The 14,378-nt window shown below is 39.7% G+C and overlaps 1 protein-coding gene across 1 annotated transcript in view; it reads right to left on the minus strand.

Annotated features, from left to right (window-relative positions):
* Positions 1 to 14,378, minus strand: part of FMNL1 (formin like 1) — a 355,813-nt gene that overhangs the window by 78,145 nt on the left and 263,290 nt on the right. The window contains exon 14 of the mRNA XM_069237968.1: positions 10,223 to 10,457. Within this exon, the coding sequence (XP_069094069.1) occupies positions 10,223 to 10,457 (235 nt within the window). The remainder of the gene's footprint in view (positions 1 to 10,222; positions 10,458 to 14,378) is intronic.

Here is a 14,378-nt window from a genome sequence, read left to right on the forward strand (position 1 = left end):
TGATGGGTGTCAGGATACTGATGCTTGCCCTTCTCGTTTCTTTCAGGACTCACCAGACACATAGGCAGAGAGAGAGGAATTGTCAGCACACAGAGGAATATATTAATCCAATAAAGGACTCATAACGCTCATCTGATGTGATCTTAATTAGGGAAAATAAACTTCCTCAACAAAGACTCCAATACAAAAAGAAGGTGGTTGTGGATATTTTGGCTAATCATTCCACACATATTGAGAACTTTACTGTGGAACAGGACGTGGGCAGTGACTCTGCTGGACAGTGCTTCAGAGGTCACAATAGTTCACAAGAATCTTCAAGAGTTTCTGGAAGTGAGAGCAATTAACTACTATAAAGAAGTTGAAACCCCAGACAGGCAAGTTGCCCTCCAGATGCATTTATAAATTAAATAAACATACAAATAGAGGAGGACATAATTTGCACAATTAAAGTAATTTTCTGGGAAGATTAACGCTTAACTATGACATTCTCTTGCCTGAAAAAATTGGTCACCAGAGCTTGTAAGAACCCTCACACAAGGGGAAGATGTGATTATACCGTCTTTCTCAGTCCTTGTTTCTGAGCAAGTAAAGCAAGCACATGCTGCAGATTGGGCTCTTGCGCAAACCCTGGCATTATACCGCAACCAAGTGGGTTGGGATAGGGACTCTCCTTATCACGTAATACCATAAGCTGTGGCCCACAAGTGCAACCACAGTACCCCATAAAACACAAAGCAAAAGCTCCTGTAAGGGAGATTGTCTCACAGTTCCACGGAGTAACTGAACCCTCTGTATCTCCTATGAAAAATCCTTTGTTTCCAGTAGCTAAGCTGAATCGTTCTTATACAATCGTCTTAGATTATAGACATTAAAAGAGTCACACACACACACTTGTAATACAAAATTCACACAGTACAGCAATAATGAACAAAACTGTCTGCAAAAAAATGCAAAACAACTTTGTAACTTTCCAATGTTTTTTTTGCCAAAATATAGTGCATGAAAGCAGGGATCTGACCACTTTTTCCACGCTCTGCTCTCAAAGCTGATTTTTCCAACTCCCATATGGGTATAAGAACAGTCCAGAGCTGTTCTCTTTCAGTGTGACATCAATTTTGCATATTTGACGAATGATGACTTAAGTGCACCTTTGGCCAGCATATTCCCCATTGTAATGGGATTTGCTGAACATGGCTATAGACTCAACTTAAAAAAAAACAAATGCTACACTCAGTGTCCTATTTTTGGTATATGAGCTTTCAAATGAGGAGAAGAGTCTGGCATCACAATTCCTAGAGAAGTGTACACAACTACAACACCCAAACACCCTCAAACATGTACAATCCTTGTTAGGACTCTTTAATGTTGGCAGAACATACGTCCCAGATTAAGCACAATGCATAAAACCACTTTATGACTTGATTCTTCTAGATTTTTCAAACAAACATTGGACACCAGAACACACACAACTACCCAAATCATTACAGATGGACATGCTTGAAGCAAAACATTTACACACGTGAAAACAAAGCAAATCTGGTCAGCCGGATAATTCCAGGTGTCACTGGCTTTATAATGAACGTGACGTAGTGCCCATTGCTTATAAATTGCATTCATATTCCAATGTTGAAATGCGTTTTGCATCCACTGACAAGATACTGACTGCAGTTCAGATAGCTGTCATTAAGGGAAGACCACTGGCTGCGGGTAAATGCATCACTGTTGTAACCCCAGTTCCAGCCCGAGGGGCTGTTGCGAAGGCTAGAGTTCCAAATGCAAAAGCCTTACATCCACGATGGATAGAATGGGCCACTTCCTTGACCGCTACTGATGTAGACTATGTATTTGACATGAAATTGCAAACTCAAGAGTTTCTCTGATACAAACTGGAGTACTCCATGCCCACTTTACCTCTTGATCAATATAAATATATCACTTACACTGATAGTTCAGCGTAACCTGCTGTAGGTACGAAACATCAATATTCTACAGCTTGCACAGCTGTTTATGGAGTAATGAGGGATGGAAAATTCCACTCTTAACAAACCTTTACGCAGTCTCTTGGGGATTGCACTGCACAACTAGTTGAGCTAAAAGCATTGATTTTGGCACTTGGAACATATGGATCCTGAATTTTTGACACTTTTTGTTTGTGATTTGTACTGCTGTGTCCAGTCTTGCATGAAAATTTGCATTACTGGTGCATTGAGGATTTAGAGACTCTAAAGGAAACACTATCAAGCATGAAGTGCTTTGGGGAAAGGTAGCAGAACATAAAGACAAACTGCCACGGACTCATGTAATACATACATCGGGCCATCAACTTGTTGGAATACACCGTGTCAGGAATTCACTGGGCCATGAAGCACCCCAATCTGCAGTCATTACTGTAAATGTAGCTGTGATTACTCGTTCCCATACAAGGGTGTTTGAAGAAATATTGTCTACCAGCTACTCAGCTAAGGGCACCCCTTTACCAAAAGCACATCCAGCAAAATATTCCTGCCATTTAAGTGGCCAAATCATTCCTTATGTAACTATTCCAGAGGTGGGTGACCGTGTGATCCCCAACCAAGACTAAAGGCAAGAACTAATTCAAACAGCACATGTGGGTGTTGTTTCTGCCCATGCTGGTGTGGAGGCTACAACTTCCTTGTTACAAAAACGCTATCAGTGGCATGGTCTGTACAAACAGACAAAAAAGTATGTTCTTAGTTGTGATATCTGCCAGCAAATTCAAGGCTCCACTGTTAGGCACCCACCACAGACACCCCTCTTAGTCTCATACACCTATGAAGTGTCTGTACCTGTACCACTGATTGTCCCTTAAAGTTTGATGGTGCATACAAATACATTCTACTTGCTGTAGATTTCTGCTCCAGATTCCTTCCAGTGTGGCCACAGCGATCAGCTGATGCTTGCAATGTTATTGAAGATTTACAAGTCTTTGTCTGGACATATGCAGTTGCTGCATTCCACTTGGACCCGGGCCCTGCCTTTGCTTCCAAAGCAGACAGCGATACTTTGGGAACACTGGGTGTAGGTGTGCATTTTTCTCCCCCGTCATCCCGAGGGAAATTAGATAGTGGAGAGAAAGTAGAGAGACTTAAAGCAATCCTTAACAGCTAGAGATCAGGTTCAGGTCGTAGTTGGATTCATTACCCTTATGGAGTCCAGAGGTCCTTAAATAATCTACCTAGAAGATCTTTGGGTGGCCCTACCCATATGAAGTCCTGTTGGCCATCCCAATGTATGCACAATGATCTTGATGGTCCTGGTGCAGTGGCAGCAAAAACTCTTTTTGACATAAATGAGCCTCTCACTGACCTACAGGAACTCCAAGACTTCTGAGATGAGCTTTCTAATACACGTGCCACTGCTGTGGGAATGACAATTACACCAGCATCTACGGGTTAAATTCCTGAAGTGGGGGATCTAATCTGAGAAAAGATTGCAGTGAGAAAATAATTCAGCCCATAATACAGTGCACCGGTGCCAGTCCTTGGAATTGAAGGCACCAGAACTGCCATCTTGCCACCGCTTGCTGGTTGGGAAAAAAAATGCTTTGTCTCCATTGATCAAGACAAATTGCATCATGTGGCCAGTCCAACACAGTAGGCCTCAAGGTAGTTCCTTATCCCCTGTCCCTACCATACAGGAAATATCTCTTCAAGCATTAAATAATGCTGACATTATTTCCCCTAGGCTGGGAAAGGCAGAGAATGAACTTTTGTTGATTCCAATTACAGCACCCGCAATGCACCAGACGTAAGTCTAGAATCTTTAACTACTTCACAAAACAACAGAGTTGTTTATCAGTAACCACCTTTAGAGGCATCTACCGGTTCCCTCTTACCTGCAATGGCTCCTTTCTTCACACAAACTGCTTATGGGTACATTGTCGACATTGATGACTTCTCTTCAGACTCTACTGATGCTTCTCTTCATGGTATATGTAAGCTTTTTCACTGGCTTAAATGCACTTATCTGATCTGTCTATAGTCCTATTTGTGGATTATTCTCATCTTGCTGGCTGTCTCTCTGTGGATGGATCTGTGATTATTTTCTTCTTGCTTATAAATGGGCATAATGTTCCTGAAAGCTCTGCTGCTGAACTGGTAGAAGAGGTACTAAAGCTTCATTTGTCTACCCACAAAGTGCAAAGAGAGACTAATCCCTAGTGATAATTTCTGCTGTTCTAGTTCCTGATGGGATTGTTTGGGATAAGTTTCCATATGAAATATTTGGTCCTACAGAAACTATTCAAGTTCCTTATGTTTTCAAAATTATATGGACAATACCATACCACCTGGATTATGATTGGGATGTGAAAAGTTTTATCACTGCTTTCCAAGCTTGAATATTATACTGTATTTGAAAGCGAAGATATGTATATTAACTCCGCAAATTATTGAGAAGTGTATTGTTATCATCACTATGCGCACAATTACCTACACAGAGCTAGTATTCCATGTACAATTTTTAATATGGAAACATTGCCTGACCGGAGTTCTAAAACATATTCAGATAAATGTACTTACCTTTCTGGGTATAATGCTACTGATTCAGTATCTTATTATTTCAAATGATCAGCAGCTAAAGCAAGGAAAAACATGCTGACTGCTGCTAGATTAATTTCTTCAGATTAATTTGGTTCCCAACTAGCCATTAAGGGTTATGAATATTGGAAAGACACAATCGATTTAAAATCAGTTTGGGAAACAAAAGATTGGCAAGTAATGGCCATGAATGCCTTATTTAAAGGATGCCTGATTTCACTGCAGGTGATTTTTCTTAATGACTCTATTCTGCAGACAACTTGCTTAGGTTAAGCTAAAATTAAAGACATAAATGTGCCCGGTAAAGCTTTAATTGCAAAATTTGGCAGTTGACAAAATCTGGTAAATTACACGGAAGATCAGTTCAGAAATGGTATGGTCAGAAATGGTATATTTAATTTTAAGCTTTGAAGTCCCAATAGGTGGTTATTGTGGCCAGTGGACACAAATGGTTGTCATGCATGTTTTATTAACTCGACACAGGGTTTTAAAGCAAGCAGGCCAGACCCTCGTATTATCAAGCCACAACATGCAGGGATTGTCATTACAAACAGCGTAGGAAAGTTATGTCAGCAAAGGTTGTAACATTCCACTTTGCCAACTGTTAAAGAGCACCTCTCTCGCCGCTATGATGACATGGATTAGTAAGATTTCTTGTTGGGTCCTAGATCACCACGCTCTCAAATATTCTTGTATGCAATATATAATGAAATATGGAAGCTTTATCAAATTGAAGCTGCTGCTCGTTCAAGGCAAATAGATCCGGCAAATCTATAGAAAGCACTAGCCGTAGTCAATAATGGGGTAAATGCATTGTCCACTCACACTTACACACTTAACAACCTTGTGTCATCTGCAGTCAATATTATACACAATTATATGTTTTTACAAAATGGACATAGTCGGCTTAAATCCACAATGCAGTTGAGTTGGACATTACAGGTTCTGATATTGAACCCCATGCCCTGGAAGTACATGAACTCAAAAAAAATATTCTTGCCCTTCATTCTAACAAGCAAACAACAAACAATGGCAAAGAAGGCTGGAATGTACATGATGCTTTCTATAGAAAAGCTAGAAAAGTTGCCTTTCACAGTGGCTGAGACACCAGCAGCAGCATGGTTAAGTACAGGGAGTTATCTCCCTGCCAACCTCCACGTTTCAATTCATATTGTGTTTGAAACATTTTCCGGTAGGCAGATTTGAAGCTTCAGGGGAGAGTTTTGTACATGAGGTGTGGAAATTTCTTTTCAATTACAAATGTTGGATGGGGGAAAAGACCTTCTTTCTCAGTGGTGACTGACAATTCTGTAAGCTACTCAATGATTTGTAAACAGGTGACATTGTATGGGTTATGTAACACATCAGTGGCTAATTTAGCTTGTTACTTGAAGGGAGTTCCCGTCCCCTTGATTCGCCCAATGTTTCAGTTACTTTCAAATGGAAGTTACTTAATGTTGAGTGATAAAGGCTGCTGTGGGATGAGAGCTGGTGTGCCATATATGATTTCTGTTTCTCAAATACTGACCTGCTGTGGTAACATGTTATTTCCCTCCACACATGAAATTAAGGTAGCAAGCTTGTGCCTTCCATTCCTACCTTTAATGTTAACTTTGACTAGCTGAGCCGACTAAAAGCACTGTTGTTTCAAAAACACGAGCCAGGAGTTAGGCCGACACGTGCTAATGGTGTGGATGGCTTCGGTCTCCCACACTCTGCTGCCCTAAACCCACAATTGTATCACTATAGTAGGACCCGCATAACACCACTTTAATAAACAATTTTAAAACATTCCAAAATTAAATTTGAAATTCAAATATATGTATTATACTAATAAAAATAATTGATTCCAAAAATAAAATACATTGAAAATAAAAATTAAAACACAATATATATATATAAAGCATATTTCTTTAAAAGGAAATATTTATATGTATATTGAACTATTAAAAAACATTTAAAAAATATAACTAAAACTCATATTTGTCGAATAGTAAATCATATAACAAAAATGAAAACAGTGTTTTAAAACCAAGACAATTTAAAAATAAAAGAAAAAGAAATGTATTTATGTTAAATACTATATTAATGTTGTATCAATTATTTTAAATGTATACTTTTAAATATAATCCCTTCAAAATATTAATATAGGACACAGAATTAAAAAAAAAAAAGAATAACACATCTAAAGCCATTAAAAAAATAAGAAGCAATTTAAATACATCACTGTAACTACAATTGTACAAACATTAGGAAAAATAAATACTGTGTGGGGAAAGGCAATTAGATATACTATTACAAGTCCAATCTACCAAAGAGGGGTGGGGGCACACATACTGTTCTAACTCCAGTCCAACAAACATTAGGAAGATTGAGATAATATATGGGGTTCAGGCTTACTACTGTAATTCTAGTCTAACAAACATTAGAGAAAGTGCAATATTGGGATGAGAGAAAGGTTACATTTACTATTGTAGCTCCAATCCAACTAACAGTGGGAAAAATATATATATACTGGGTGAGGAGGGGTGACGTTTACTAGTCTAACTCCAGCCTAGGAAACAGTGGGGAAACTACAAACAAGAGGGTGAGATTTACAATTCTAAACTCCAGTCTAAAAGACTTTGAGGAAAGTGCATGTAAACCCAGGGGCAGAGGGAGATTTTCAGATTCACTATTCTAACTCCAGTCCAACAAACATTGTGGAAAATACAGACACAGAGGCTTGGGGGTATTAAGAGTTAATATTCTAACTCCTTTCTAAAAAAATTGTTGGAACTAGACTTTATATTCTACCACCAGTGCAACCAATGTTGAGGGAGGTGCATACATTGAAGGGGTCCAATGTACTAGTCTAATTCCAACCTTTCATCAAGGCTCAAACACCATCTATTCACCTAGGCCTGCTTCCACAGCGATCTGGAGCACGCAGGCCTAGGTGAACAGGAGGTGTTTGATCGTTGATGAAAGTGGGACTACAGGACAACACCCCCGCCAGATATGCATGGCATGCGAACCATCCAGGAGTAGGGTACTTCGAAGCACGAGGTGCATTATTTAGTCAGGTGAGAGCGGTAGGCCTCACAGGTATGAGTGATTTAGAAAAACACTACCAGGCAGAGAGAGTTTTTTGATAGCCCTGACAAATGACCACAGACCTGAATGGGCTCGTGGAGAGGGCCAAAACATGTTGGCTTAGAATAGGGTCTCTGGGAATGTTACCCCCGGTAGAAACCCACAACATTTCTGTTTTCATGCATACCTTTGGTACTAATTAATAAAGGAATTTTAACTGTATTATTCGGATCCCTGCTTATATCCAGTTGGTACTTTATGTAAGAACTCTCAAAACATTTGGTTGAGTCCACCCCGGTAGTACTACCTTACCAGGGTGTGGATAGACTGACTATGATAAAGCATGCCACTATTGGTGAGTGAGACTTATACTCCATTTCTTGGAAAAGCCCCTAGGGTGACTGTATTTAGGGTATTGCCTTAAATGTAGGTTAACCCACTCTCTTTTATTTCTGTTGTTTGTTGACCTAGCCACCAAAAATGTATTAACATGAATACATAAATGTAGAACTACTACTCACCAAATCACTGAATAAACCCAACAACCTCAAAAAATGGAAATAAATTTAGCAATAACATTTAAAATAACAATATTTCAAACTTGAATGTTATCGTAAAACACTTAAAAAACTATATACTTACTTTCAAAATTTTGGTCCACAATATTTTTGTAGTCACAATATTTTGACCACAATATTTTGGTCAGATGGTGTTTTAGATTCAATATTTGTCTATAAACCCCTGTGTGAAGGATCAAACTTTCTGACAATGTTTGTTCCTCAATCTGGCTAACTCCACACTGGGTTTAAATGTTAAACAAATTAAGTTGTTTGACTCATGTAGGGGAACAAATATCAAGTTAAACCTCAAATGCCCAACTTAAAAAAGGGAGATGCTATATATTGGCCAAAGGGATCAAAGTAAAGTAGAAGCCATGAAGGAAGTGGGTGTAGAGTTTCTGGAGAATACCACTTGTTTGTGTAAGAATCTTTAACAAGCAGGTGAAGAAAAGTGGAAACAAGCTCAAAAAACAGATATCCACTATGAGACGTAGAGTAGTGTGACATCAGAATAAAGCAGAGGACTTGTGGATGAACAGCAAGGAATAGATAAAAGCGTAAAGCTATAACTGGTTATAACGAAGGGCTGGCCTCTGGGCAAAGACTAGGTACAACACATATGTGATGAATCGAGTTTGCAAGATGTATACCCTTTATATGTGATTATTGATTCAGTCTGTAGGAAATAAGAGCCAGATATTATGGCACAGATAGATTCCTTATTGATTGGAACGGAAGAGCTCATACCCTAAAACAAGTGTTTACAGGCCAGGAATGAATGTTCAGATGAAGGACTGCACCAAAGTCATTCCTGTTGTATTTGTGGCACCAAGCCACATTACATCATATGGGTTCCCATGGTGACTGTAGAAAATGATGGCAATAGATCTTTCACATTACACAGAAAAATTTAATCAAAGTGCCTTCTCATGCTAATTGGAAATATAAATGGTGACTTTGCTTACCTTGCAGCTCCATACACCATGTGATTTGACAGCTGGCCCCAGTATATAACAACAGACTTCAAGGAATTCAGTAAATGTTAGTCTTTTAACCTGTCACTTCATCAGTGGGATATCCACAAAGCAATGGGAAAGTAGAGCAGGTTTTGAAGACAGAGAAGAGATTGCAAAAGGCAGTTTCTTTCATCTATGAGCCCTACATTACTGTACTATCATACTATGTCAAAACAAGAGTTGGCTCACGACTCGTCTCATCGTTGAGGAGAAGGCATGTATATTCTTCAATCTTTGAGCACCCTTCATTTCAATAGAAGTCATATTAAATCAGCCTGCATTGCATGTGTGCAAGTTACTCACGCTGAGTACATAAAGCTCAATTCAGATTCTGCCCTCTCCCAGTGGGCAAAATAAGGCGTATTTGCAGCTTCAGTTCCTTGATGAATGCTATTCTACAGATAGATCAACTAGATAAATACAGTGTCTTGCTCCCCCTCCCAGGTTGCAGGCACTGTAACACATTACACTTTTGCCTTCAGAATTAGAACAACTATGCTCTCACACAGCTATACTCCCTAAGCCGACCATCTTAGACCAACTGGCCAAGATGCTGAATGATACTCAACCCAGCAACCCCATATTACTGTGAAGTTCCTCTCTATGTAAGAAAACTTGTCATTTAGGATACAAAAGAAGACACCAATGCACTTGGAGAACGTCTCTAGCTCTTGTCTGTCATTTTATAATGTGGTCTAATCTGAGTCTGGTTCCAATTGAAGTTAAGCGACTACAAGTCCCAATCTTCCTTAGTTTGATTAATCACCAAGATATTGCAGTAGCATGGAGCCACCTGATCCATCCTCCTTGAAGTATTTAGTAGAAACCTCTACAGCTTGGGTTGAAGTGTCTATTGCCAAAATAATAATCACGTTCCCCATATTTTTCTGATCTTTTTAGGTTTCTAAGCTGTTTATAATATATGTTTTAATGCCACAGAAATCCCTCTCTAATACCTAGTCCACTCTCTCTATGGTATTTCCCACCCTTTGCCATAGCATAAAGAAGGTACCTGTGCTACTTGCTGAGGGAGCCTCTATCATGACCACAGTGATGTGGTCTGTTGTTGTGGCAGCAAGCAAGGCGTCAATGTTCTGTTCCTCTTGCACACGCCGTTGCCGGATCAATCCTTTGTCCTCCAGCTCCTCCAGACTTTGCTCAATGGTGGAATGTGGGCGTTGCATGGGCTCCTCATCCATGAGCTGCTGACGGGAGCTCACCTGGTTGCTTGGTTTACAAAAACTTTCCTGTGGACACCATCATGACAAAGACCATATCAGTGCATGCAGACAACTGCATTCTGTAACATAACACTGGTTCGGATAACATGGTAAAGAGTACGAACATTCTCTTAGGTACAGTTGTTCATTGGCATCCAGTGTACACCTTATTTGGCCTTTACATTTCATAACAGTTTTTAGGGTCATCTGCATAGGATGATGGACTCTTGTATGTGCTGTAAGTCTTTATGTTTTTATTACATTTATACTGTTTCTAGCGATTGTTCAGCCTGTGCTATAATACTTATGTGACTTTAAACATTTGGCTTTTTCGGATCTCTCCTCAAACTGAGGTGCCTACAACACTATCAAAAAAAGTTAAATAAATCAATAGATACCTTAACTTAAAGACAGAATGGGAGAAAATAAACAAAATTGCAGGCAGCCTACAATTTTAATTCCATTAACAATCACTATGTAGTTTGAAATAGGCATGTTGGATATTAGCTGAAAGCACTGGATCCTGACTCTGAGTATAGATAAAAGTATTTGTGATACGGTGGCGAAGCAAAAAGGTTAGTGAATACAGAAGTCAGACTGCAATATATTTTGGAATGCATAGCTGAGAAGTTGGCTTATACACCATTGCTTGCTAAAATTGACCAGAGGACAGGTTAGCAGACTTCCTGAAAGCTGTGCATTTTGCGGCAACTATATTTTTATAAAAACGAGAATTCATAGTTACATAGCACTTAAATGCACTCCATAAACCAAATCAGCTTTATGTATTGCTAGTTGGAGGGAGTGGGGATATGTGGAGGTGTCAAGGGCTAGACTCGTTCCAGTAGGCACAATGCCACCCTGAATGTAGTAGGCACATAAAAAGCATCAAGTGTCTCATTAAGAGGGTCCCAGTTAGGAGGGAAAATCTACACAGGACACAGAAACTTATTTTCCAGTATTAGTTGTTCTTTTTTTGAAGATGGTAAATGATACAAGTGTTGAAAATCAAGATGCCAAAACTACCCTCAGATATGGTTGAGAAACAGTCTTGTATAAAGTCTTACAGAAGAGATATCCAGCTAGTCATGCTGCTACAGAAAAAAAGAAGCAAACATTAGGGAGAAAATGGAACGTAAGTGGTCAATGAACACAACTAAAAGTAGGGATATAAGAGCATTTTGATTTCTTTGGCCAAAGCTTCCTTATGTATAGTTTAGGCATGAAATGACATCTTGACTTAAGACACTGTTAACAAACTAAGAAAATGTGAACATCTTGGATCGAGCTAGATTTAGGGCGAGTCATGCCCTTTTCAGGAAAATTGAATTTCTCAAGGCATCAGGCATAGGAAAATGGACATTCCGGTTAACAACATTCCTTATTTCCTTGCACCTGTGCACCGCAAACTGGTGCCCCGGGCTGGCACTTCACACAATTTGCAAATAATTCTATTTGTGGGGACATGTTTCCAGCTTTTGACAGTCATTTGGGGAACTCCCCAAAGTGGCCTTGGTTTAGAAACTGACTTTAGCTGGGTGGACAGGCTCTAAAATCCTCACTGCACGCTGAGCAGGGCAGCTAATGATGCACTGCCTTCCTTTTAGCAAATATGAGGTTAAACAACCACAAGCCTGCAAATGATGACTTCCATTCCTGGATGTAATAGGAGGGGAGAAATGATCTGCTTTTAGATCTTTTCTGGAGGGTGACTGACCTTAGCACAGTCATGGTAGGGCAAATAAAGAGGTGTTGGCCATGACCAACATCCTCGGATAGCAAACTGTCTTCCTTCTCTAGAAAGAGAAAGGCTACTGGGAGGCGTAGTAGCCATGTTTTCATGGCCACAGCTTGCAGTGTAGGCATTCTAAGTCATTGAGACACAGATTTACTAAGCCTTTGTGTGAGGTTTGCATATCACAACATAGAGATCTGACAATCGTCCTACAGTTGCACATACCATCTCATATCTGCATTGCAATCCCTCTGTTTCCACTCCCTTTCAAACATTTGCATTCTTACATTCCAAAGCTCCACCAAGCATTATCACTCTCCAAAAAGGCACATACCAGGATCACCACCACCTCATAATGTTTTCTCTGTTGTCAACAGTTAGCAACACCCGCACCAACACCTGCCTTTCAAATTCATTTACACCCTCTCTGCCCCACTCCTAGAGCCAACCAGCCCCACACATCAAATAAAGCATCCAGGGATAAGTCCACCATAACAACCTTTAAACTAGCTCGCCTATAGAACAATGATCCATGTCAATTAGGTATCTATAAATCACAGTGCTTTAAATGGAAAAATAGAAGTGCAGGTACTCTGTAATAGAGTACCTGCTTGTTTCTGAGAAGTGCCGGTACTCTCCAATTAAAAGTATTACGTTTTTCTTGAGTAATGCCGGTACTCTCCCTCTCAAAATAAAAAAGTGCCGGTACTCAGTACCGGTGAGTACCGGCCCATTTAAAGCACTGATCAATCACAATCTAAAAATATCATACAGAGGTTTATCATCTGTTACAGCATTCAGAGCTCTTAAGGTGGGTACCCACCCTCTCCCCCACTGCCAACACGTACTTCACCCATTCATCGGAGAAAAAGAAATCAAACAATGCTTTCATGACTCCTTCACTGCATTCGAACATATCATCCTGTATGTCCACACCAGTAGCAGCCTATAAACTCAGTGCTCCGAACAACACAAACCCTCATACTCTCCAACCTAGGGGAAACCTACCAAATCACTGCTAAGTCTGCTTGAACAGGACAGCAATGGTAGGGATCCCCCCGAACCAAGAATCCTTCTCAACTCGACATGTTCAATTTTGAAACGTACCCCTACCAAACACCCTCTACCTCGCAGGTATCTTGCCTCTCATCTAGGCTGAATACTCATCAATACCAGTTCGGTATCCAAAAACAAAAAATGCATCAGTGACCTGCAAGCTGACAAAATAACCCTTTTTCATCCTGGAAACATAGCTGGGAGGAGATAAGGCTTCAGTAATCCATCAGGAGCCATTTCATGCTGGGATGCTTTAACTCAGGGAGGAGCTTAGGCCCATATTTATACTTTTTTAGCGCCGCGTATGCGCCATTTTTTGACGCAAAATCGGCGCAAACTTCCAAAATACAATTGTATTTTGGAAGTTTGCGCCGATTTTGCGTTGAAAAACAACACAAATGCGACGCTAAAAGAGTATAAATATGGGCCTCAGTGTATTGTACCTGCAGTGTGTAAAGTGATTCATTTAACCAGCGATGTCTTTGAGTAAGTCTATTATTTTAGATAACATAGCTCAGAAACAAAAAGAGGCAAATTCGGCTTGCTGTTTCTGAGCTGTACTGTCTGAAAATCAAGCTCTTACTCTCAGAAATAGAGGTTTAAATTAATTTACATTACACACTGTATAAAACAGACGGGCTCCTCTACGCTGAGCCTGTGCAGCCCATTATGATATAGCCCCTAGAAATTCCACCAGAATACCCATGCTTCACTCAGAACTGTCACCAGCAAAAAATAGGATATCTAGAAATAATATTCAAGAAAGATATGACATCATCAAAATAAGACATTTTAACATCATAAAGGGAATCTCTATTGACAAGATGCAACCCTATCTCAATGCACATTTCTTCTATTATATAACTTACTACCATATAACAGAGTATTCACAAATTCCTTTTTAGACATCATATCAGACCTTGAAGTCAAATCACCCAATCTATACATCCTCAGTGACATTAAAATTTCGGGGATGAGTCACAAACTTCATTTTGTAGTATGCTAGTACTATTACAATAGTACTACTAACATCTTACTACATGCTATTCACAAACCTACCCGCAGAGGTCTTCATCTTTGCCTCTCCTTTCTTTTATGAGGGGTAATCTTCCCTATACTATGAAAATAGTACACCAACATATTCTAAATGAGGCCCT

The sequence above is a fragment of the Pleurodeles waltl genome, chromosome 6 (genome assembly GCF_031143425.1).
Source record: "Pleurodeles waltl isolate 20211129_DDA chromosome 6, aPleWal1.hap1.20221129, whole genome shotgun sequence".
Classification (NCBI taxonomy): Eukaryota; Metazoa; Chordata; class Amphibia; order Caudata; family Salamandridae; genus Pleurodeles; species Pleurodeles waltl.